The sequence below is a fragment of the Megalobrama amblycephala genome, linkage group LG11 (assembly GCF_018812025.1).
Source record: "Megalobrama amblycephala isolate DHTTF-2021 linkage group LG11, ASM1881202v1, whole genome shotgun sequence".
Lineage (NCBI taxonomy): Eukaryota > Metazoa > Chordata > Actinopteri > Cypriniformes > Xenocyprididae > Megalobrama > Megalobrama amblycephala.
This window is the reverse complement of record NC_063054.1, coordinates 32,520,407-32,548,065: the sequence shown is the minus strand read 5'-3', so window position 1 is coordinate 32,548,065 and position 27,659 is coordinate 32,520,407. Positions and strand designations below refer to the sequence as shown.

Genomic DNA, 27,659 nt, shown 5'->3' with positions numbered 1-27,659 from the left:
CGTTACCAAGCAACGTCACCGTGGCTTAATTAATATTCATAAGCCGAGGCTTCGCCGTAGTAGGATTCGTGATTTCGGACCCGGAAGTGGTATAATAGTTACTGGCTCTGTTTTTAGTTTGTGAGTTTGAAACCGGACTGTGTGTGTTTGGCACAAATGGAAAGTTGACCGCTCGGGAATGGAAGATGACTCTTCCGTGCGTGTGAATGTCACCGCGCAAAATATGCCCGGTTATACCGGACGCGACGGGGAATCTGTCCATGTATCCAGCGGGATACGGAGCACTGATTTCGGCCAGGATGTCCGCAGCAGCGAGACGAAGGTGCCATCATCATCATCATTATCCTCGAAGGATGTTTTGGAATTTCATAAACACAAACATGAGCCGGGAAGCAATAATAAAGAAAATAACGAGAGGGAAAACATAAGAGCCGTGGATATTTTAAGAAGGAATTTTGGTTCTATCAAAGATCCAGAAGATCCCAAAGATCTGGAGAAAGTAGGATTTGGCATCAAACTGAACGATTTGGATCATGAAACGGATGATGAATGTAGCACAAAAAGTCTCCAACAAGACATGGAGAGCAACTCAAGATTGGGAAATACTGATGGGAATCATCATATTGATTATAATATTGATTTGAAGAGTGGTGAAGAATATCCCAGCCAATCAAAAGAGCATGTTTACTGCACTGTATACTGTATTGCCAATGATAATTATAGGATACCTGTTGAGAAAACAACAAATGATCATGAGACTACATCTTCTTCTTCTTCATCATCATCATCATCATCATCAGATGAGCTGGTTTTACCTCCCACTGACTTGCCAAATTCAGAACTGGACCATGATCCCTATCCAGAGCCCTATACAGTCTCCGACCTGATGGTGTCTGGAATAAACAACTCTTATAATGCTGACAACAGTTTATCTGTTGTGTTAACATGTCGCATTTGTCTTGATGACAAACAAATCATGCCGCTACACTGTTGCAAAAAGGCCGTTTGTGAAGAATGTCTGAAAAGATACATCATCTCGCAGGTATCCACATCCACCCCATCTCATTGCAAATTTGTCCTTTCTTTTCAGCATTGAATAAAAAGTCTTGTTTTTAGGGATGCCCCATTGTTTGTGTCTGCACCTCTGAAGTGGATTGATGCAAAGCTAATATGCCTCTACATGCCAGCAATGAGAATCACAGCTTTCTAATACTGTGATATATACCGTGGTACTGAATGATTACCATACTGTGGTCTTTATATGGTACACCAGGGTGCTTCAACAAGAATAGTGTTGGAAGATCACCTGTCAGTCATCCTCTTCCTAATTGTTTGTGTTCTAATTATAGCATGTTTCTGTTTGTTAATGGAGAGGTTCTCTGTTGTGCTTGTGAAAACATGCTCAGCCTGTCCTGTTCTGCTTTAGAGAAGTGATGAATTTCGTGTGTTCTGCTAAGACTGGCCCATGTGGTCATCACTGACTTTGTCATCTTAGTATTCCCTTTGCTGCTGAGCAGACGCTCTTATTGTGTGACACTGTGGGATATAAAAAAGAATGACTATCTTTCTGAGTTCCTCAAAGATGCTTGACGCACCAGCATGTGTTTAAAGTCTTATGAGGGCTTTGTGAGGGTCACAATGGTCAATTGGTCATCCAGACCAAAATGTTAATGGTGGTGCTTTAATTTGCATGTGGTACTTTAGGTTTAGCCTTTAGGTTTTTCATTGTAAAAACCTCTTGGAAAAGTTGCGTCTTGCCATTTAAAGCATCACTGCCAATTGTTTTGTGGTCCCAGGTGAAAAAAAGTACACTTCTGTAATGTACTTAAAGTGCTCTATTTTCGCACACTAATTTTGAAAAAAATCTTCTTTAGTACTTCTTAAGATAATCTTAAAAACATCTAAGTGTACTCAACTGTGCTATTTTGAGACACCATGAAATATGAACTAAAATGTGCTTTTAATATACTATCTCTGTATTTAAAAAATTTAGTTACCACTTGTAGTACACTATTGGTTCAAATGTACTATAAGTGATACATAAATGCATTTTTTAAATACAGAGATAGTATATTAAAAGCACATTTTACTTCATATTTCATGTTGTCTCAAAATAGCACAGTTGTGTACACAGATGTTCTTAAGATTATCTTAAGAAGTACTAAAAAATAATTTTTAGTATATTAAGTATAAAAATAGTGTGTGAAAATAGAGCACTTTAAGTACATTATAGAAGTGTACTTTTTTTCACCTGGGGTTTTGAGACAGCATGTCAAGTTGAAAATAGTTCATCTTATAAAAGCACCACAAGAACCATTCGACTGCACTCCGTCTAACTGTTTTTGAACAGAAGAACATGCCTCATGTAAACAACGCCTTAAAGGCTCCGATATAATTAAAGCAAAATTAAAGAACAAATTGGTATGATGAAATTTCAAACACAATCAGGCCAAAACGAATTTTGTTTGGTGTTCATTTCAAGAGTTCGAAACAATTTGCCAAACCAAATTTACCAAAAAAACGTTTGCTCTGATCGGTAAACCCCTTCGAACTGCCATTGGTCTGTGATGATTATGCAATAGGTAGGTGTGGCTCCGAGGCTCCGCCTTCTTTGACGTGGAAGTCTTCTCCAGTTCATTTTTTCTGTTCAGTCCATCAAGGTCAGACTTACGTCCACGAGTAAAAACAGGTTGTAATTCTAATTGAAAGAGACACTGACACTGTTTTTTAATGTTTAATACAGTAAAGCTGCTTGCTTTTAAACAATGAATTGTATAAAGTGCTGTATTAATAAATGTGAGTGCCGAATTGCAGAGCTGGTGCAAACATATTTATGTCACAGGCAAGATGCTTTCTTAAAGGGATAGTTCACCCAAAAATGAAAATTATTCCATGATTTACTCACCCTCAAGCCATCCTAGGTGTAGACGAACTTTCAGACGAACACAATCAGAGATTTATTTAAAAATATCCTGGCTCTTTCAAGCTTTATAATGGTAGTGAACAGGGGGCAAAAAATGCATCCATCCATCATAAATTTAATCCATACGGCTTCAGGGGGTTAATAAAGGCCTTCTGAAACAAAATGATTGGTTTTTATAAGAAAAATAACCATATTTAAAATTTATAAAGTAAAATAACTAGGTTTTGGCTGTATGTATCGATTTGCGGTGGAAGGGTAACCCCTGACCCAAGCGCAGAGGATAGAGCAAAACAAAACACCGGTCACGAGTCAAAAATGAGAAATTTTAAAGAGAAATGTCATCAGATTTCGATATAAGAGAAGAGGAAGTTTGTTGCACAGCCATATTTGTTTAAATCGCGAGAGGCATCTAAGCTTATGCTACTCCTACATCCTACGTCATACATCACGTCAGGTCAGGGGCTTGTTATTTTACTTCTTAATGTTTTAAATATGAATATTTTTCTTACAAAATCCCATCGCTTCACTTCAGAAGGCCTTTATTAACCCCATGGAGCCGTATGGATTATATTTTATGATGGATGGATACATTTATTTTCAGCTTCAAAACACGCCCCCCGTTCACCACTATTATAATGTTTAAAGAGCCAGGATATTTTTAAATAGATCTCTGATTGTGTTCGTCTGAAAGAAGGTAGTCATATACACATAGGATGGCTTGAGGGCAAGTAAATCATGGGATAGTTTTCATTTTTGGGTGAACTATCCCTTTAACTGCTGTCATTTTAGATGTCTGTTTATTTTGTTAGTGAGAGGAAAGTGCGCAGCACATATTAGTGTGCAGTGTGGTCTGCGTTGGATGTTCACTAACAGTATATCGCTGGTCACGTATTTTGAACTTCTTTTTATTCCTAAGCAAAAACGAAAAAGAACTTTGCCATGACTATATTGGGACCTTAAGCCATCTTTTCACTGCTTAAACTTTTTAGAATTGCGACAATTGTATCTGAAGATTGCAGGCGGCTTCAGGTGAACCCCAAAACAACCCAAGTTTTAAAGGTATAGTTCACCCAAAAATGAAAATTCAGTCATCATTTACTCACCCTTATGTCGTTTCAAACCTGTATGACTTTTTCTTCTGTGGAACACAAAAGAAGATATTTTGTAGAATGTTGTGGTCCAAACAACATTGAAAAAAAAATTGGTGTAGGATTTTCTTTGAAGGTTTTTACTTAGAAATTGCTTGTAAATTTCACAAACTGTTGCAAAGAAGCGGCAAATTAAATTCAACATGAATTGAAATGATATTTTGTAAAACACAACCCAATAATCTTTGTTTTATTTACAACTTACAATGATATTTTTTTACAATGTTTACTTTCATTGTAAAGTAAAAAAAAAAAAAAAAAAACATTTTTCATCTGTGTTCCACAGAAGAAAGAAAGTCATACAGGTTTAACATGACTTAAGGGTGAGTAAATGAATAAAGTGCTCATTTTTTGTGTGAACTATCTCTTTAAGACCTTCATGTCACCCTAAACCAAAAATATGTAGTTCTTCATATCCCTTGTGTTGACACAATTCTGTAATATCAGGTTCTTAGAAAGAGGAAGAGGATCTAGAGAAGGTTTTTTCTACCCAGTGGCAGTGAGTCATGTCTCTGGTAAGGGGAGGAAGAACTTGTGCTGTAATTGATTGCTTAATCACTGAGCTCAGCCTCTCTGTGCCCTAATTACATTACATGACTGTTGGCTGAAGGTCTGTGTGCGGTTTGCAGGCAACATAGAAACAATTTGCCCTTCTGGAGGGATCTTGTGGACATAATCGAGTAATGCTGGCTTGCCTGTTGCTGCTCTTCTCTCAAATCAGATTTATTGCCCCTGTGAATGATCTCGGGGGGTCAGACAGAGGTTGATGTGATAATGATAGCCTTCTTTTGTGGCTGAAGGTATTGGTCTAGTTTTGTCTTACTCATGCCCGAGCATAACTTGCTTTTGGTGATCTCACTTGGCCTGTTTAGCTGCACGCCTAGATCGTTTTTCTCGACTGTGTTTGGGAGTGCACAATTATGACGATGATGCTGCCAAAAAGAATTTTGTTTATATAGCCGCTTGCAGATATATCGCCACTCCTCCCATTGTTGCAGCATGTGTTTTGCTTTTCAGGGACTTACTGCAAAAGTCTGATTACCTGTAAAACCTGTCTGTTTGAATCGTATCAAATGACAGCTTTACAGCTGTGTAGAGCATCATAGAGAGGTGGTGTAATGCAGTTTCTGGTTCCAGCTACTTTTTTGTTCCAAACCTGTATTGAACACAAAAGAAGATATTTTGAAGAATGTTGCTAACCAGACAGTTGATGGTAGCCAATAGTATTTTTTTTCCTACTGTGGAAGTCAATGGCTACCGTCAACTGTTTGATTACCAACATTATTTAAAATGTCTTCTTTTGTGTTGAGCAGAAGAAAGAAACTCATACAGGTTTGGAACAACTTGAGGGTGAACTATCCCTTTAAAAAGGTCTTAAATCAGAGTAGAAAGGCATAAATTCATGAAGTCATGGCATTAAAGGGATAGTTCACCCAAAAATGAAAATTTGATGTTTATCTGCTTACCCCCAGCGCATCCAAGATGTAGGTGACTTTGTTTCTTCAGTAGAACACAAATGATGATTTTTAACTCCAACCGTTGCCGTCTGTCAGTCAAATAATGCTAGTGGATGGGAACTTCTACTATAAGAGTAAATAAAACTTGCATAGACAAATCCAAATTAAACCCTGCGGCTCGTGACGACACATTGATGTCCTAAGACACGAAACGATCGGTTTGTGCGAGAAACCGAACAGTATTTATATCATTTTTTATCTCTAATACACCACTATGTCCAACTGCATTCATCACTCGATTCGTTTGGTCTGATCGCGCTCTGACAGCGGCAGTGATGTCTCGCGCATATACTTCAATGAGAGCGAGACATCACTGCCGCTGTCAGAGCGCGATCAGACCTTACTAACGAGTGATGCACACGGTTGGACATAGTGGTGTTTTAGAGGTAAAAAATGATATAAATACTGTTCGGTTTATCGCACAAACCGATCGTTTCGTGTCTTAGGACATCAATGTGTCGTCACGAGCCGCAGGATTTAATTTGGACTTGTCTATTCAAGTTTTATTTACTCTTATAGTAGAAGTTCCCATCCACTAGCATTATTTGACTGACAGACGGCAACGGTTGGGGTTAAAAATCATCATTTGTGTTATACTGAGGAAACAAAGTCACCTACATCTTGGATGCGCTGGGGGTAAGCAGATAAACATCAAATTTTCATTTTTGGGTGAACTATCCCTTTAAATGTTGCAAATTAATGAATATCTTCCTCACTATTTTTGTCTTGTTTTCTGGTACAAATATCTTAACATCCTTAAATCAAGATACATTTACTTGAGAAGAAAAATAAAGACATAAAGTCTTGTTTTCTGAGAAATTAAGACAAAATTAATTGAGTTTACGCTTAAAGCAAAAACCAATACAGTATATGTCAATGATTTTGAATTAAGCTTTGAATTAAGTTGATTTTTCTGAGCCCATTGGCAGATATTTGTTCTTTTTTTAATTATAAACTCACTATATTTTGATCAGTTTCACAGAAAACAAGACTTCTTATCTTATACCACTTTTCTTCTCTAGTAAATAGGGGTGTAACAATACCCTCATGTCACGATTTGATACATATCACAATACTGAACTCATGTTACGATATTGTTGCGATACTTCAAGACATATGATAAGGTTAACAGAAAATTAACTGTTGATTAAAATGCTAAATTTGGTATTTCATTAGGGTGGAAATGAATAGGCTTGGACCTGGTGCTGGTAACCCAGTTCACAGCACAATGGTGACACCAGAATAAGAATATTCATGATTCTAACGCTGAAAAATATGAACATGCTTGCACTCTGTCATTGACTAGATATATTTATAAACAAAAAAAAAAAAAGTAGGCCACCTTTTACTGGTAACACAAGACATTTGGGACCCACAAATATTCCCCCATTGCATTATTACACATTATATTCAACATTATAAATGGTAGTTTAATGTAGAACTGACACTAAAACTCTGTAAACTTGAATTTTTTCTCAAACAGTAATTTTCATTTTTGGTAAACTAAACACAACACAATACATATTGTCACTATCCACGATGCATATTGTTGCATTTTTGTATTGCGATATATTATGACACGATATATTGTTACACCCCTACAAGTAAATGTATCTTGATTTAAGAATCTTTAGATATTTTCACTGGAAATCAAGACAAAAATACTGAGAACACCAAGAACACTTTTTGTGTGTGTGTGCAGCATGTTCATATTCTAGTGGTTGTGAGCAGGTATTCAAACCTTAAGCTAATTTTTGTAACATGAATTAAAAAGTAATGGTGATCGGTAGGAAGTTGTATTTTGAAACTTTGAAGTGTTGTTAATACAACTCATTGTGTTTTCCCTGGACATTTACATTTAGAGAACATACTGACATGTTGTGTTCCCTTCACTTTTTCCTTATTTTTTTTTTTACTTGGTCTTAAAAAGGTCTTTAAAAAGTCTTAAATCTGCCTTTATAAAACCTGCAGAAACACTGTGAAACATCTTTCTCTTCGCTTAAACTATCGCTTTAACATCTGAGTTTGAGTTAAGTTTCCACTTTTGTTATATGATTTGAATGATCATTTGTGCACTTTTTCTACTTTTTGAAAATGACATTTGCCAGTATCTTTTCGCAATCCTGCTTTTATTGCAATAATTTTTAGGCCTGTGGGTGCACGATTTCAAAAGCAATTTAGATAATAAGAATATATGAGCTCAAATGAATGCTATGAATATTGTTTGTTACCAGATGAAAGGAATGGGTGAACGGTTAATGTGCACTTTTACTGGAGAGAAATGGCGAGAGGTCTGCACTACAAAAGACTCATTTAAATAGCTAATATTTAACTTCACAGAGCCACTGTTTCTCATTTCAGCCCTTTGTGTTGGGCTTGGCAAATGGGGCGACCAGTCTAAATGTCAGGTGCCTATGGCAAGGGCGTTTGGTTCATTCTTAGGAGTAATATTTCAGAATACTGGCTTTTACTGAGTGCACTAGCGGCTTACTTTTTATGTTTAAAGACACATGGATTGTCACAATATATAGTATAATATAATGCCAATACAAGTTTCACAAAGATAATTATGGTAACATCCGTCTCATAATTTTAAAAAGAAGAGGTGCATTAGTGTTGTGTGCCTTGTGTGCAGAATTGACTTTTAAATTCCTAAATATGAATTGAATTTGAATTAAAGTTTTAGTTCACCCAAAAATGAAATTTCTGTCATTTATTACTCACCCTCATGTGGTTCCACACACGTAAGACCTTCATTCATCTTTGGAACACAAATTAAGATATTCTTGATAAAATCTGATGGCTCAGTGAGGCCTGCATTGACAGAAATTTAATTTACACTTTCAAACACCCAGAAAGCTACATATTTAAAACAGTTCATGTGACTCTACAGTGGTTCAACCTTAATGTTATGAAGCGACGAGAATACTTTTTGTGTGAATCTTTTGTTTCGAATCAGTGGTTCGGAGCACGTATCAAACTGCCAAAGTCATGTGAACCATTCAAATTTCAAAACACTTATGATGTAAAGAAGCCTCGTTTTCTGAAATCACATGACTTTCATGCTCCGAAGCACTGATTGGAAACAAAAGATTCGTAAAGCTTCGAAGCTTCATGAAGCAGTGTTTTGAAATCACCCATCACTAGATATTGTGGAATAAAGTCGTTATTTAGTTTTTTTGGCGCACAAAAAGTATTCTAGTCGCTTCATAACATTAAGGTTGAACCACTGTAGTCACATGATCTGTTTTAAATATGTCTTTAGTAGCTTTAGTTCTGGGCGTTTGAAAGTGTTAATTATCTTGCTGGCAATGCAGGCCTCACTGAGCCATCGGATTTCATCAAAAATATCTTAATTTGTGTTCCGAAGATGAATGAAGGTCTTATGGGAGTGGAACCACATGAGGGTGAGTAATTAATGACAGAATTTTCATTTTTGGGTGAACTAACCCTTTAAGCTCAAAAACAGGATCCAGAACTGTAATTTTATATTATATAATATGAATTTATGCAATAAAAAATACATATTCATGTTATGGGTATGATAACATGTTTTATGGGTTGTGTAAAGTATAAATTGCCGTTAAACATGTAACTATAGCCACAAACAACATGTGGGGTATTTCATCCAACATGTCATTTAGGAGTCTGAGATCTACATATTTATTTATATTCTTGTAGTTAATATTTTTAGCAGCATTGTTTCAAAGGGGATGAATAAAGAGAAACTTCTCAGAGGTGTCTAGTGTGCTGACAGCGCTTGGCATGGTAAACTATTTCTGTTTGTGTCTTCCCTGTAAAGCAGCACTGCCACAACCATCAAAACACTGCTTTTCTACATAGCCTTCAGTGAATTACAATTACTGTGATTGGCTGCTCTAAGTGATGTGTTCAATATTATGCATAAACTGTGACTTCTTAGATTCAGTCTGCACTATTTTCTGATTGTTGCTCTATGTACAAAAGCATTCAGCATCATGAATGTATCAAGTTAAAAATAGTTCAGCTGTTTTTTAATTGTGTCTCAAGATCCCTGCATTCTCTTTCATTCTGTTGTTCTCCATCTAGCTGTTTTTGAACCCCGTGTCTGTTGGACCTTATAATCAACTTAATTATTTAGCTTTCCTCAAGATCGACTTAAAATGAACTAGTTGATTATGAAAATATGCATAATATGCCAGTAATGCCACTAATACTAATAATTGGTAATATATGGCCCTTGTGCTGCTCTACATTGTTGTGGAAACAGTGATGCTTTTTTTCAGGATTCTTTGATGAACAGAAAGCTCAGTGAACAGCATTTATAACATTTATTAAAGCATTTATTAAATAGAATTTTTGTAACATTATAAATGTCTTCACTGTCACTTTTGATCAATTTAATGTATCCTTGATTATTAAAAGTTTTAATTTCTCTCTTTTTTTAATCTTATCACAAATGTTTGAATGGTATCATTGTTTCCACAAAAATGTTAAACAGCAAAAACTATTTTCAACATTGATAATAATAAGAAATGCTTTTTGAGCAGCAAAGCTGAAAATTCAGCTTTACATCACAGGAATAAATTACATTTTTATATTTATTAAAAGACTGTAAAAAAAATGGTATGTTTCCAAACTTTTGACAGGTAGGCTATATTTTGTGTGTGTATGTGTGTGTGCATACGTGTGTACGTGTGTGTACAGGTTTAGAGTACATTGTGGGGACCAGCCAGCGGTCCAATGGATTAATAAAAATGATGTTTTTTTTGAAAATGTAAAAATGCAGAAAGTTTTCTGTGATGGGTAGGTTTAGGGGTAGGGTTAGGGGATAGAATATACAGTTTGTACAGTATAAAAACCATTACGTCTATGGAGAGTCCCTATAGTGAACCACACGTGTGTGTGTGTATTCATTGTTTGTAATAGAATAAATACTTTTAATTTTTAAGTTTTAATTTAAAGTTATCTAAAAAAAAATTAATGAATTTAATTGAGTATGATTTAGTCAAAATTAAATATTTGTTTAATTTAAAGGTGCAATATGTAAGATTTATGTCCGTTAGAGGCCTATTCAAAACAAAGGCGTAGCTTGATGACAGCAAGTTTGAGCATGGAATCTTGGGACATGTGGTCTTCACATCACAGCCGGTAGAAACAATCAGGATAGGAATCAGGAAGAAATCATGTTCATGGATGCGATTATTAACGTTACTGTAGTATGAAGCAGAGCAGGACCGAGTGTTGTGGGAGCTGAACGAGGCCGCTGGAGCGATTGCGCAACACACGCCTCACGACTTATGATACAGTTGCCGCTTCCGCTTTTCTGGTAATGAGTATGAGGTAACACAGCTCTGTTTATCAAATTAGATACATTTGAGTGTGTTGAAAATGATGTTATAACGTTACTCTGTGCGTTCACTCGGCGGCTGCTGTGAGACACTGTTGCACACTGCAGTAAGATAGATCGATTTTAGAACATCATATTAAATGCTGGATGGCTTGTGTTGATAAATGGCATGCAGTTCATTTTAAAACATATTGTATGATGGAGAAAATGCTGTATTACTGTTACTAAAAATAAAGCTGCATCTGATTATGCTATGTTAGCTACTTCACAAAATAGTGTTTTTCTCTGAGGCATGGTAAAGCATGGTACTCGCAAAAAATCAAGAAAATTAGATTTAAACAATAAGACTAAACGTGTTGAGCTATATAACAATGATTAGTTTTCTGTCTATAAACGTAACCAAACAGTTGTTCCCTTGCCTATTAAACAGGGTTCCCGCGGGGTCTTAAAAAGTTTAAAATTCGGAACTTTAAATTTAAGGCCTTAAAAAGTCGTAAAAACGGCCAGATTTTCATCCAAGGTCTTAAATTTCATTTAGTCAGGTCTACATTTTTTTTACCCATTTCCAGAAACGTTACCTGCTGAAAGTTATTACAAAGTAGCAAAAAAGTAGCGAGTCGTAGTTCTTTCTGGGGTATATTGGTGTTGGTATACGCGGTGATAAAACTACAAATCCCGTGATAAATGCAATACCTGCCCGCGAAATACGTCTGCGTCTCCTCAGAGTTACTTTCAACGAGACATGGCTAATCACAACGATTTCTGCTGTTGGTTACAAGCGGTACCCAGCTCCATGTACGAGGCTCATTGCAAACTTTGCAAAAAAAAAAAAATAATTAAAAAAAATCAATCAGGGACTCTGGTGTGAAGGCGCTGAGAAACACAAGCTAGCCGCAAAATGCCTTCAGCAGACTCCGCCAATTAGCCTCACCACTGCCGTCGTCCTCCTCAATGCCTGGTCCCTCCAGTCTCCAGCGCAATATCATCGCAGCTCCGTCGAACAACTTTTGGGGTACTTTTGGATCGACTGACACATCGAAAGCCGAGGTGCTTTGGATACTACACACGGTGACTAAACACCACTCCATTTAATAGCAACAGCGAGATTAGCGATCTCTTCCAAGTGATGTTCCCTGATTTAGTAATCGCGAAGACGTTCTCCTGCGGGCCCAACAAGATCACTTATGTGGCGATATTTGGACTGGGGGAGTTTATAAAGGGGGAATTTATTTGTGCTCTTACCAGGCCGTATGTCGTAATGTTCAATGAAATCCAAAATCAGACCACCAGGACCAAGCAGCTTGACGTCCACGTTCGTTTCTGGAACAATGGAATTAAGTCGAGGTACCTGGGCTCAGTTCATGGGACAGTGGGACACACACATCAAATAATGATAGATAGATAGATAGATAGATAGATAGATAGATAGATAGATAGATAGATAGATAGATACTCTAATTATCCCGAGGTAAGTATCTATCTATCTAACATGGATTATCTGGTGTGTGTGTGTGTGCTACATTGGTTGTTACCTGGGTTGGAGTAGCCTGTTCAATCTCTATTAGGCTATTAATATGCTATTTTGTAATGTAAATAAATATGAGATTAAATCTATTCTATTTGAGGGCAAGTTTGTTTTAGCCTATTTTCATTTTGGGCCTAAGGTTTTGGGCATTTGGCACATTGTGGTGTGTGGAAGGTTACTAATGTGATTGCTTTATCTGTACGGTAAATGAAATAAATGCTTTTTCAATGACTGAATTCATTGAAATAAAATGATTTTTTCAGAATTTCTTTGATTTGAATATTTTTTGGTAATGCGTCGTGTAGGTCTTAAATTTCAATCTTTATGGTCTTAAAATGTCTTAAAAAGGTCTTAAATTTGACTTACTGAAACCTGCATGAACCCTGATTAAAACATGTAAATATTAAAGTGTCTTTGGTGTTTCCATGGTTTTTACAAAATAAAACCTGAAACCGAGGGTAACGCAGGTATGACACAATTGACAGTCGACTCCTCACACGTCCCGGAGCCTTGGTTAAAATTGCAATTTTCTCACGATTTACAAATAGTTGCAAACATTTGGAATATTGTAAGTGCTCAAGTGAACAAAATATATAACACTGGTTTTTGGATATTTTACTGCAAAAATCTTACATATTGCACCTTTAAGTATATTGTTAAGTAGTTTGATTTACTCTGTTGAAAAGAACACACATTTATCTCTACTTTTGCACTGTAAGAGTAGCATTTAAAAGCCTAAACATGATGCCTAAACATTTTGGAAATGTCTGTCTACCTTTAACTTTTTGCCTTGCTGTGTTGTATATGCCTCATTAGATTTGATCTTTTACATGGAATCAAAGCGTGTGATGTTTTTTAGGAGTACTGTATAGTTGGTTTCACTGACCTTTCGTAGGTGTGGAGAATAACCGATCTGTTTAAATGTATGAATGTATAAACTTTCTGCTAGACTGAATATTACCTACAACCTACTGTAATTGAGATTCATGAGGCCTTAGATTAAAAAATGTGATGCAGTGCTGAAATGAGGTGATGCAAGAAATCTGCTGAGGAAATGAAAAATGTTTGATTACTTTTTTATGGATGCTATACTGAAAGTGTTTGGAAACACAATTTACACCCTGAGGTGTTCATCCTCTCACCGATAAGCATGGTTTCTCATGCTGTTTGTGTGTTGCGTATGCACCATAGTTTTCTTAAAAGTCATTTAAGGTTAGGAATGCTCCTCTAAATTAGTAGATGTGAAAGATAAATGTCACTCACTAGTTAAATTTCATGTCTGCTCTGCACTTTTCCCACAGCAATTTGGTTTCTTTCATACTGTTGACTGTTTACCGTAAAAAAAAAAAAAAAAAAATGATTTATCTGCACTCGATTTTACATCCATCAAAAAGATATCTCCTCGAGAAGATAGCCCACCTCAAGAGGAGGTGCTGGTCAATCAGAAAACATGTCAAAGTTGATACAGCATGCCAGCGTGTGACATGACAGGCAGAAAATCAGACTCTCTATCCATACTGAGAGGATTGTTCACGCCTGCGGTGGCTGCTGAGCACCGTTATTGTGCTAGCTATATATACGGTCGGCCCATTAGCAGCAGGCTGACAGGTGTAAAAAGGACCGGTGGGTGGCCCTGGGGAAGTGCTAGCACTGCTGTCACCAGTTGGTGCCACGTACTCAGGTAAGGGCTCTCATGGGAGTGCCAGATCTCATTAGGATCCCAAAGTAAACTCCAGGCACACTCGGCTTGCAGAATCTCACCTGCTGCAAGCACAAGACGCCACAATCAGCCAGAAGAGCCCTTCTCTCAACATGAGCATTGTTAGTGCTGTTTACCAAGACCATCTTTTGCATTAGTCAAGTGCGTCATTTATAGGTAAACTGAAGTTGTGTCCCAAATGACGTACTATGCACTATGCACTTATACAATGCAATATGTATTCAGCCATCTAGTGTATGAGGTTTAGATGGGTATTTTGTCATCCAACATTGGAGTCTGATAGATCGTCCCCCTTTGCTTCATAAGGAAAGCTGCGACAGTTGAGTACATGGTATCCAACATTATAGTTTTTTATAAGTGCATCAAAAAATGTCAAGGCCCTTGAAAGTACTTGAATTTATTTTGTGCAAGAAGTTTTCTGGAAAAAATTCCATATTATTCCCTTCAGTCCGCTAATGTGTTATTTCGCCAACACTTCGTGGCCTATGCATACTAGCTTGCTTGATTTACGTTAGTTACGTGCATTTATGTGTTACATTAAGTGTTTCCCGCGTTAACACTAGACTTTGAACGTGGGAAATTTATTTGGATGCTGTAACGGTCGTGATATGATGTCACGGTCTACAACGTCTTTTTTATAAACATGAATTCAACACATAACTTAAAGTAATACATTCAAAATGTAAAAATATAGAACCTACTCGAATTTACTGCAAAAAATCTAATTCTTTTAATTCAGCCAAGAGCTCATGCAGTGACGAATCGATCTTCTACATGGCGTCACGTCTTCACGTGATGCAAATTCGCAGGTCAGAGTTCACCAAACTTGAACTTTGGAACGCAGTGAAATGCGAAATTTTTAGCACGAGCTTGCGTTTCCGGGCTGACGCATTCGCATGCGTTTGAATGGAAGTCAATGGAACGAAAAGTGCAGTGTGACCGTCCCTTTAGGTACTTTGTATTGTACGTTTCCATGACGTTCACGCATGCACGAAACTACTACGATGGCACCCCAACATTTCACAGATGTAAACCCATGAGGCATATTCATATATCTTAAAACTTCTGTTTACATGAGCCTAAGCTCATGTATAAACGGGCCTAAGTCCTTGAATTTGAGGGTATTGGGCCTGGAAAGTCCTTGAAAGGTCCTTGAATTTGAAGTTAACCAAGGTGTGGGAACTCTGAGTTTAGTACTGCTTCAAAGTGGGTGGGATTATAGACTGATCATTATAGTTGCACCACCACCTCATCTACTGACCCTGATACAGCCATTTCTTTGTTCAAATTGCGTGCGATGTGTCATTTAAAACATTTAAAAAAGTTGTGCAAACAAATAATCCTGCAGTGGCTGTTGCGGACGTATTTCAATCTAGCAGGTTTGGTGTCTTGTGTCGCAAATCCAATGACATTGGTAGTGACCAATCAGTGATCTGCATTGTTTATACAGTACGTCACATTTTAGTATCGGTATGGCTCACTTTGAACCTCAACTGAGGTGGTACTAAAAAAAGTACTAGGTACTGTACACAGTGGAAAACCCCCCAAAAGTGAGCTGTACCAAGCTGTGCCATGCAGTGGAAAAGCGCCACTTGTAAGAGACAGAAAGGTAAATTTCCATTTCTTGCTGACTTTAAGGAAATGCTGTACAATTAGGCTGATTTTAGGTTCAATTTGTCCCAATTGGTTGCTTATCATAGATTTTTAAATATGCATTTATGTACTCAAAAGCAGCTTGACAAAGTGCAGCAGAAACGGTCTAAACACAACTCAGGTGGCAAAACGCTTATAAAACAAAGCAGCCAAATATGTCCATCTGAATGATTCTAGTGGCTGAGTTTTACCACCCCTAAAAATAATTTTAAAAAATCCAGCCTACTAAATGACTAGTCAGTTGCTGTATGATTTTGTGATTCATCAGTAAAAGATGAATCGATTATCTAGCATAGTCAAATTTCAGGGAAGAACATTGTGGTAGTAGTAGTAAACTGTGGGTGGTAACTGTTATCAACCTTTCCTGGTGTTTTTCGGGTGAGTAAGTGCATCGTTTGGGAATTGAAAGTGCACTTTTTCTTGTTGAAATTTTCAGTGTGTGAACACACTACTCACACTATTATTCATGCTACAAAATTACACAAATTGGGACACACCTTGTTCTCACTGAGGTGATTTTGATGTACTTCTCAACAAATCTCAAAACAAATCTCAAAGTGTTTCTTCTTGTATGTAAATGTATCCTTGTAGCCCAACTAGAAAGGTGAATTTCCATTTCTTGCCAACTTTAAGAAAACACTGTACAATTAGGCTGATTTGAGACGAAGTGTCGCAGAAATGTTTTTAACACAACGTTTGTAGCAAAACGCTCAAAAAACAAAGTGGCCAAAAATGTCCATCTGAATGTGTATGACTCTAGCGGCTGAGTTTTACCACCACTTTAAAATAATTTAAAAAAATCTAGCCTACTAAATGACTAGTCAGCTACTATATGATTTTGTGACTCATCGCTAAAAGTAACACTTGTTCTGTGAAACTCTTACACGATTAACCATAACCAAGAGTTTCCACAGAACAAGGGCATTTATCTAGCATAGCCATATTTTAGGGATGAACATTGTGGTAGCAGTAGTAAACGGTGGGTGGTAACTGTTTCTGGTGCTCACATCATGCAGTGAAAGACGGAAACCAGTCTTGTCTAATTTGGTCCAGAATGCATTGCTTGCAGATATCATGGCAGATTTTATTCCAGCTGATTCATAACTACCCAAAACTTGCCAGATATCTCTTGACATGTCATTTCTTGTCACCTCAGATAATGTCCACTAAATGCTGTTGCTTGATATCCCAACATAAAAATAGGAGGGCTGAGAGTAGATTAGTTCTTGCGATGGAAGTGCTTTGTAATCCTGTCGTCCCAAAGGGGGGCCGGAAGAAGATGGGTGGGGGACGTAATCCTCTCGCAGGGGCGGTGCCGATAGTCACAGTCCTGCAGCTGTAGGGCTGCACCAAATCCCTGCTGTGGTATGAACAATGAGAATGAAATGGATCTCACTGATCCATGAGATCCCTTAACTCCCTCCAGGAGACTGGGAAAGGTCATTCAACACAGATCCATTTATCAACAAAACATACAGCATTCAACCTGTGTACTAGTAGGAACGAGCCCCTAGGGTATACCTTTCTACCTGAGCCATCTTCAGTCACAATTTACCGTAGCTCAGTGATTGTTTGAGAAGGTGACGTTGATCATTGACTTAGAAGCACCCCAGGTACGGCGTTGCTTGTACAGTGGCTATTTGAGTTGCTTGTGTACACAGATTGGTTGGACTTCCTGCTGCTTGTGTCCTAGCTTGTAATCACTGATTAAAACCCATGATTTCCAAGAACGCTAAATCATTCTCCACACGTCACTGTACAGTTAACCATTTTCAAACAGGGTGGATTACATATTTAACTGCGCATGGAGTCATCTGAAGGCTTAACGTTGGATTAAAAGAATAGTTCACCCAAAAATGAAAATGATCCCATGATTTACTCACCCTCAAGCCATCTAGGTGTATATGACTTTCTTCTTTCAGCCGAACACAGTCAAAGTTATTTTAAGCAATATTCTGGCTCTTCTCAGCTTTGTAATGGCATTGAATAGTAATCCATATGACTCCAGTGGGTTAATAAATGCCTTTTGGAGCAAAGTGTTGTTTGTTTGTTTTTTAAGAAAAATATCCATATTTAAAACTTTATGAACTATAATCACTGGCTTCCGCCAGCTGCCATACACGCGTTCATGAGGGAGTCGAGTTCCAGCGAGATGGTGACCTTTCACCTTAGGCAGGATGTAGCTCCTCTTCTCTAATATCGAAATCCTCCAACATTTTTCTTTAAAACTTCTCGTCTTAGACTTCTAATTTGCACTTCTGTGTTTGTCAGTTCTCACCTAAGCTTACGCTACGTCATACGTCAGGTCAGAGGTCACCCTTTCACCGGAACTCAATTCTCGTGAACGTGCATACGGCTGCTGCCGGAAGCCACTGATTGTAGTTTATAAAGTTTTAAATATGGATATTTTCCTCACAAAAACCCATCACTTCACTTCAGGAGGCATTTATTAACCCACTGGTGTCGTATGGATTACTTTTATGATGGATGGATGCGCTTTTTCGAGCTTCAAAAACTATTCAATGCCATTACAAAGCTGGGAAGAACCAGGATATTATTTAATATAACTCTGATTGTGTTTGGCTGAAAGAAGAAAGTCATATACACTTTGGATGGCTTGAGGTTGAGTAAATCATGGAATCATTTTCATTTTTGGGTGAACTATTAATGCTGCAGATGGTTGTTTGCATGTTAGTCATGTGCAAATTTGGGTTTCTTTTAAGGTTCATGTGGGTCGGGCACACTTGGTGTGTCCCATCACAGAGTGCAGTGGTTACTTGGAGGAGAGCTTGGTGATTTCATACCTGACCAGTGAGGAGCTTGCAAAATACAAGTACTTCTTGGAGCTGAGCAGACTGGACTCCAGCACAAAACCGTGTCCCCAGTGCAGCCTGTTTACTTCCCTGAAGGGTCGTAGCCAACAGACATCCATCAAGAGTGAACATAAGTACAAGGTCAGATTTTTGTTCATTCTGCAGTTAATAACCTTACATTAATTATTGTAAATGTGGAATTATTTGCCTAAATTATTTGACTTTCTTTGGTAAAAGACATTTTTGAGTAAGAAAACTGTCCGTGTTCATTATGTCCCCCACAGATTCAGTGCACAAATTGCCAGTTTGTCTGGTGTTTTAAATGCCATGCGCCCTGGCATGAAGGCCTGAAGTGTCGAGACTACAGGAAAGGAGACAAACTGTTGCGTCACTGGGCCAGTGTCATCGAACATGGCCAGAGGAATGCTCAGAAGTGCCCACGCTGCAAGGTATGGAAAAAGGATTTTCCTTCCTTCTTTTAAATAAAGAGTTCAGTGTACTGTGTAGATGTATTCCAACGTTCACAATGTCACAGCTGACGATTTGCAATGGTATTGATGTCACCATGAGTACATTATCATATGCCCATCCACATTTAGTGCCATTAGTGCCTGTTCATTATTCAGCAACTTGTTGGGGTCATTGGTTGGGTCTCGTTTCACATGCAGATATTAGCCAATCACAATGTACACTCCTGTTTGAGGTTGGTAAGAAGTAATTTATGGGCTGCATTTATTTGATAAAAAATACTGTAAAAAACAGTAATATTGTGAAATATTTTTTATATATAATATATAGATTTTTTTTTTCTTATGTAATTTATTCCTGTGATGGCTGGATTTTCAGCAGCCATTACTCCAGTCTTCAGTGTCACATGATCATTCAGAAATCATTCTAATATGCTGATGTTCAAGAAAAAGATCTTACTGACAAAAACCCAAACTTTTGAATGGTAGTGTATAGGTCATATGCATATACAGTGGGTACGGAAAGTATGCAGACCCCCTTAAATTTTTCACTCTTTGTTATATTGCAGCCATTTGCTAAAATCATCAAGTTCATTTTTTTCCTCATTAATGTACACACAGAACCCCATATTGACAGAAAAACACAGAATTGTTGACATTTTTGCAGATTTATTAAAAAAGAAAAACTGAAATATCACATGTTCCTAAGTATTCAGACCCTTTGCTCAGTATTTAGTAGAAGCACCCTTTTGATCTAATACAGCCATGAGTCTTTTTGGGAAAGATGCAACAAGTTTTTCACACCTGGATTTGGGGATCCTCTGCCATTCCTCCTTGCAGATCCTCTCCAGTTCTGTCAGGTTGGATGGTAAACGTTGGTGGACAGCCATTTTTAGGTCTCTCCAGAGATGCTCAATTGGGTTTAAGTCAGGGCTCTGGCTGGGCCATTCAAGAACAGTCACGGAGTTGTTGTGAAGCCACTCCTTCGTTATTTTAGCTGTGTGCTTAGGGTCATTGACTTGTTGGAAGGTAAACCTTCAGCCCAGTCTGAGGTCCTAAGCACTCTGGAGAAGGTTTTTGTCCAGGATATCCCTGTACTTGGCTGCATTCATCTTTCCCTCGATTGCAACCAGTCGTCCTGTCCCTGCAGCTGAAAAACACCCCCACAGCATGATGCTGCCACCACCTTGCTTCACTGTTGGGACTGTATTGGACAGGTGATGAGCAGTGCCTGGTTTTCTCCACACATACCGCTTAGAATTAAGGCCAAAAAGTTCTATCATGGTCTCATCAGACCAGAGAATCTTATTTCTCACCATCTCGGGGTCCTTCAGGTGTTTTTTAGCAAACTCCATGCGGGCTTTCATGTGTCTTGCACTGAGGAGAGGCTTCCGTCGGGCCACTCTTCCATAAAGCCCCGACTGGTGGAGGGCTGCAGTGATGGTTGACTTTCTACAACTTTCTCCCATCTCCCGACTGCATCTCTGGAGCTCAGCCACAGTGATCTTTGGGTTCTTCTTTACCTCTCTCACCAAGGCTCTTCTTCCCCGATAGCTCAGTTTGGCCGGACGGCCAGATCTAGGAAGGGTTCTGGTCATCCCAAACGTCTTACATTTAAGGATTATGGAGGCCACTGTGCTCTTAGGAACCTTAAGTGCAGCAGACATTTTTTTGTAACCTTGGCCAGATCTGTACCTTGACACAATTCTGTCTCTGAGCTCTTCAGGCAGTTCCTTTTGACCTCATGATTCTCATTTGCTCTGACATGCACTGTGAGCTGTAAGGTCTTATATAGACAGGTGTGTGGCTTTCCTAATCAAGTCCAATCAGTATAATCAAACACAGCTGGACTCAAATTAAGGTGTAGAACCATCTTAAGAATAATCAGAAGAAATGGACAGCACCTGAGTTAAATATATGAGTGTCACAGCAAAGGGTCTGAATACTTAGGACCATGTGATATTTCAGTTTCTCTTTTTGAATAAATCTGCAAAAATGTCAACAATTCTGTGTTTTTCTGTCATGGGGTGCTGTGTACATTAATGAGGAAAAAAATGAACTTAAATGTTTTTAGCAAATGGATGCAATATAACAAAGAGTGAAAAATTTAAGGCGGTCTGAATACTTTCCGTACCCACTGTATTTTTAGTAATACTTTACAATGAGGTTAAATTTGTTAACATTAATGTATTGGGTATCATGGACTAGCAATGGACAACAGCCATTTTTACAATTATCAATCTAGATTAATATTATTTACTAAATATACTATCTTTCATTAATTAAAGTTCAGTTGATTCATTAATGTTCATTTATAAAGCTTAAAATGTAAAATAAAAGTAAAAGTAAATAAAAGGTTTTAGAATATGTAGATATCAGCATTAGCATTAATAAATGCTGTAAAAGGATTGTTTATCATTTATGTTAGCTATGTTACTAGAACCTAAAGTCTTCCTGAAGTCTTAAAGGTACAGTAACAAAAATGTTACACTTTTAGTGCCAGAAACTTGACTAACATTGCAAGTAGACCTGCTACAGAAATATAAAACATGGCTCATTTAAAACAAATAGGAGTTCAGATAAACAGAGACAGTCAGTGTAAAAACTGAATGTTCCCATCCGAGATAGTGCAGAAGGATTGTGTTTATTGTGTGTTTCTCTTTTCCTTTCCTCCTGTCTAATTCTAATTACGGTCTTGGTAAACATGGCATTGCAGGAAGTCACAAGACTGGGGTATGGGCAAAGTGATCCTGAATTAAAGTTCATTTAAGACCATTTTCTTTCCACTGACACATTTTCAAGAGATCAACAAGCTCTACAAGGCGTTGCTGTTTTCCATCCAGACATTTGCATTCTTAGTGTTATGGAGGACATATCGTAACATGAGTGTTTGGCATACCTTGCACATACCTGAGCCAGATACCTGAGGGCTTAGCTAAGATCTTCCCATTGAGAACCTTCCCTTTGTGAGCAAGTTTCTCAACCTTTAATTCTGAGAAGTGCATTGTTTGATGGAATAATCACAGTGTAATCATTCTAAATTATCATTTTGTGAGCTTTAGGGTTTCACTAATTGAACATTTCAGTCACTGTCCCAGATTCAGGAAAATCTGCCCCACTAGCTCTTAGATCTGGCTAAAAATGTAACCAATATGTGAAAAAATAGATGGTTAAATTGTGCATCTTTGTGAATAGATTACTCATTTCCAGGATTATTTCTTCTCTATACCAACAGATCCACATTCAGAGAACGGAGGGCTGTGATCACATGACCTGCACCCAGTGCAACACAAACTTTTGTTATCGATGTGGGGAGAAGTACAGGCATCTACGCTTCTTTGGTGACCACACCTCCAACCTGAGTGTGTTTGGATGCAAGTACCGCTACCTGCCTGAGAAACCCCATCTGCGCCGGCTGGTCCGAGGCTCTGTTTGTAGTAAGTTGGATGCAAATTAATTATTTAAGTTACTAGAGGTTACCTTGGCAATATATCTTGAGCTAGATGCTCTGAGAACCTGCTTGTTTTTCTGTATTTATACCAGTGTTTTCGACAGGATTTTGTTTTTGCATTGGGGAAATGACCTCTTTGAACCCAATCACATTTGGGAATGCTAATTCTTTAACTGTATGTTAGAAACAACTAGCCAACAATTGCATTTTGAGTCAGGCATGGCCAAACATAGTGATTTTCAGTGCAACAATTCATTAATTATCTGACCCATTCATTAAGTGAGAAAATGCATCTCGTCCTGATAATTCATACGTTTAATACTGATCCATGAAGTGCTTCGCTCTATTCAATAGAAGTAACCAGCAATTCATCAAGTTCATTTGCAAACAGTTGTGCCATAAGGTCAACTCAATATAAAGTTGCATTATTTATGTATCATCTGCATATTATCTTAACTCATTCAAGCTCACCACTAAACATTATAATTGTATATAACTGTAAAGTTATATATACATATTTTTATATTTGTATACAACTGCACAAAGCCTACACTTCCTTTTCCAGGGATGAAATACAAGTTCACTTCTATGTTAAGGTTTTGTCAAAAAAAAAAAAAGTCCTGACACAACTAGCGAACCTGAAAGAACAGTTTACACAAATCCAGACCATGCTAGTTTAGACCCTCCTGATAACGGCAGTTAGTAATAACACAGAGATATGCCCGGCTCTATGATCTGCTTTTAGTTTGCATGTCTCTGTGTGTATACTTTACATGAGTCAGTGTTTGTGTGGTGTCCTCAGGCTAGTGCAGTGAACCGTTGTATGATACCCAACCATCCATACATCACAGACACAAGTGTTTGGTCCACGGGTCACAGGGTTCACTTTAATCAAGTGACTTGCTCAGAAAGACAAATGCACTCCATCCATTTCTCTTTAGCTCAGATGTAGATAAGAATTCTAAATGTGTTTGTTTTTGTGAGCCTGAATGCTTTTCTGTTGCTCGTTCCACAGTGAGTAAAGTGCTGGTGGCTCCAGTGGTCATTGTCCTCGTGGTGGTCGTCGGAGCTCTGGCTTTGGTCATAGGTAGGATTGTGTAACACTTCCTAAGTGAACCTCACAAAGCCTGTCAGGAACATGTCTGGGTTATATTGCATCATAAAATTAAAAGAAAACAAAATAAGATTAAAGGTGCCATCGAATGGAAAATTGAATTTACCTCGGCATAGTTGAATAACAAGAGTTCAATACATGGAAATGACATACAGTGAGTCTCAAACTCCATTGTTTTCTCCTTCTTATGTAAATCTCATTTGTTTAAAAGACCTCAGAAGAACAGGCGAATCTCAACATAACACAGACTGTTACGTAACAGTCTGGATCATTAATATGTACGCCCCCAATATTTGCATATGCCAGCCCATGTTCAAGGTATTAGACAAGGGCAGCCAGTATTAACGTCTGGATCTGTGCACAGCTGAATCATCAGACTAGGTAAGCAAGCAAGGACAATAGTGAAAAATGGCAGATGGAGCAATAATAACTGACATGATCCATGATATCATGTTATTTTTAGTGATATTTGTAAATTGTCTTTCTAAATGTTTCGTTAGCATGTTGCTAATGTACTGTTAAATGTGATTAAAGTTACCATCGTTTCTTACTGTATTCACGGAGACAAGAGCCGTCGCTATTTTCATTTTTAAACACTTGCAGTCTGTATAATTCATAAACAACTTCATTCATTCTAAATCTCTCCAACAGTATGTAATGTTAGCTTTAGCCACGGAGCACTATCAGACTCATTCAGAATCAAATGTACACATCCAAATAAATACTATACTCACATGATCTGATGTATGCATGCAGCATGCATGACGAACACTTTGTAAAGATCTAATTTTGAGGGTTATATTAGCTGTGTGAACCTTGTTTATGCTGTTTAAGGCAAGCGCGGGCAGCGTGAGGAATTAAAGGGGCCGCAGCCTGAATCGGTGCACAGTTAATGATGCCCCAAAATAGGCAGTTAAAAAAATTAATAAAAAAAATCTATTGGGTATTTTGAGCTGAAACTTCACAGACACATTCAGGGGACACCTTAGACTTATATTACATCTTGTAAAAAAACGTTCGATGGCACCTTTAAATAAATACAAAGTTCTGTCATGAAACTCTAGATGGCACAGACTAATAGGTCCTTAAAGGATTAGTTCACCCAAAAAAGGATCCCATGATTTACTCACCCTCAAGCCATCCTAGGTGTATATGACTATCTTCTTTCAGACAAACACAATCAGAGATATATTTAAAAAATATCCTGGCTCTTCCAAGCCTTATAATAGTAGTGAAGAGGGGGCGTGTTTTCAAGCCCAAAAAAATGCATCCATCCATCATAAAAATAATCCACACGGCCCCAGGGGGTTAATAAAGGTCTTGTGAAGCAAAGCGATGGATTTTTAGAAGAAAAAAACTGATTTAATGATTCTTTTTATTATATAATGTTAATGAGATTGACCTAATCTCAAATTAGAAAAGGGACTAATGAAAATTAAATGAAATAAATCAGTTTTCAAACAAATAATTTGAGGACAAGTGCACAATCCTAAATCGGTTATGGTCCTGAAAATAGACTTAATATGCAAAATATTTGTATGTGTATATAAGTTTCATTTATGCAAATAATGAAAACTATAATATAAATATACAGTATATTCTTATATTTCAATTTTTCTGTAAAGCACTTATTGGTACACATTACTTCAGATTATGATTGTATGACTAGATTAGTGGATGATTGCAGTGTGACCGAGCTGTCCTGTGTTGTGACTGATCTCTCCGCAGGCTTGTTTGCTCTGCCTATCTACTACATCTGTAAGCGGAGGAGGAAGCGCTCACAGGGGTCGGGCCGCTGGCTGTGCTGATTCAGCTTCGGTCATCCTGCTCAGGACCTGGACACACAAACACACACCCCAAAAATAGCCCTGGGTGCCAAGTGACCAAACACTGGCCACTTAGATACAACAATCACAACGTGCAGTTTTCCTGTTCGTTGCATCTCGTGAATATCTTCAATTGCACAGTGACCCTCTCCTCCACATGACGTCTTTGGCATCGTGATCAAAGTCTATTTGAGGAGATTTTGTTTTAGGATGTTTTATTTATAAGCCCCAAACTCATTTGAATTCAGTTCATTTTTAGAAATTGAACTATAGACTTGTAATAATTTCCTGCAGGATGTGTTATGCAGTGGAGCCACACAGTGTGAATGATATTGTTCTTTAATCTATTTATGACGTGCATCAGATGTTATAATCTGTAAGCGTTTAGAGCTTGATGATGGTGAGTTGATGAATTAATGTCTGTCCCTCTTTATCCCCTCTCGATCCCTCCCTCCCCTTCATGCTGTGCCAACATCCGCTGGAATTTGCATGATCAACAAAACACGTTTCTGTCTACTACACTGTGGAAAACAAAAGGTCCAGAATTACACGGGACCCAGAGCTCCACGCCAAGACATATAGGTCATCTAGGTCATGCAAATCAGTTCTGTGTCATGCAAAAGTGTTCAAGCTCTGTGTTTGCACAAATCTAAAGCTGTTAACCAAACACAAAATACAGCTGTGGGGTCCAAAAGTCTGATACCTTATTTTCTAATTTAGTATTTATATTTAAATGAGTTCACGCTAATTGTTATGCTGATAATATAATTTGAAATATTAAAAACATTTGTTTCTAACTTATTTTTTTTAAATACATTTTTAAATGCATGTACAGTATATATAGTATACTATAGTATATGTGTATGTATATACATTTATATAATAATTTAAAAAAAAAATATATATATATATAATTAAATGTTTATATATATGTATATACATACAAATATAGAATTTAATGATATATTTTACTTTTAATACATTTCAAAAATTATATGTATGTGTGTGTGTGTGTATATATATATATATATATATATATATATATATATATATATATATAAACATTTAAGAATTTTTATTAAAAAATAATTTAGCAAACAAATGTTTTGTATATATATATATATATATATATTACAAATGAAGTTAGAAAAATCCAAATTATTTATTACAAATTTTATCAGCGTAACAATTACAGTGAAAAGCTGAACTGAAAAATGTGCATGAATTTAAGAATATTTTAGTATTTGGTTTTATTTTAGTTAGTCTATTTTCCTAGTCCCATTTTATCATCAAATCAACATTAAATTAAAATTCACTCTAGTTACTTTCTTAATGCACATTCAACGTCTTAATGCGAGCGATTTATCTTTGCATGTTATTCCAAAGGAAAAAGCTGTTCTGATGATCATATTACCCAGCATGATTTAAAGAGCATCTTTTGCTGCAACGGCATCAAGAACATCTGACCATCCATACGGGTTCACATAATTAATATCAGAAATTTGACCTAAAAATGGTGAAAAATTGAAATAATGTTGAATTTGAATGTCAGATTTTAAGTGTGGTCTCAGACTTTCAACCCCTACATGGAAGCATAGTGCATGCCTTGAACAAACTGTTAGATGCATTACATTTTCTACTTGAGTGTATATGTTCATTCAAATTTAAAGTCCATAACATGGACACTTTGACATTCGTTTGTAGTATATTTTAGCTTTGCACACTGAGCGACACAATGCTCAAGACTATCAGCCCAATAGGCAACCCTGCTGTATATTGCACAGTGTTATAGATTCACATCCACTGTAATCCATTGCCATGTGTTGGGTTTGTTTCAATCCCATGCTGTTACAAAAACCAAATACTGTAGCATGCCAACAAATATATAACCTTGACCATTAGACATACTACATTCACTCCACTACATGCAATGAAATTTACACAAAAGGCAACCCATAAAGCTTCAAGTCCGACGTCTGTCCCATGTTGATTTGATTTGAGCTAGCCATTTAATACTCAAACAAAGGCTGGTCTGGAGGAAAGCCAGAAAGTGCAGGGAAAAGCATTGCAGGAAAGGTTTTAACCATAGCAACATGGTCTGGCTGGAGTATAAGGATTAAGGCAAATGTCTGGTCTAATACTCATTTGGGAAATGCCCTATACAAAATCAGTG

General features: G+C 37.4%; 1 protein-coding gene across 1 annotated transcript; it reads left to right on the top strand.

Annotated features, from left to right (window-relative positions):
* The first annotated feature begins 58 nt into the window (after positions 1–58).
* On the top strand, positions 59–26,293 carry rnf217 (ring finger protein 217). Its single transcript, XM_048207510.1, has 6 exons — positions 59–1,042; positions 18,539–18,769; positions 18,913–19,077; positions 22,331–22,532; positions 23,562–23,633; positions 25,389–26,293. The coding sequence occupies exons 1-6, from the start codon at positions 179–181 to the stop codon at positions 25,466–25,468; spliced, it is 1,614 nt and encodes a 537-aa protein (XP_048063467.1). The 5' UTR covers positions 59–178; the 3' UTR covers positions 25,469–26,293.
* The last annotated feature ends 1,366 nt before the right edge of the window (positions 26,294–27,659 follow it).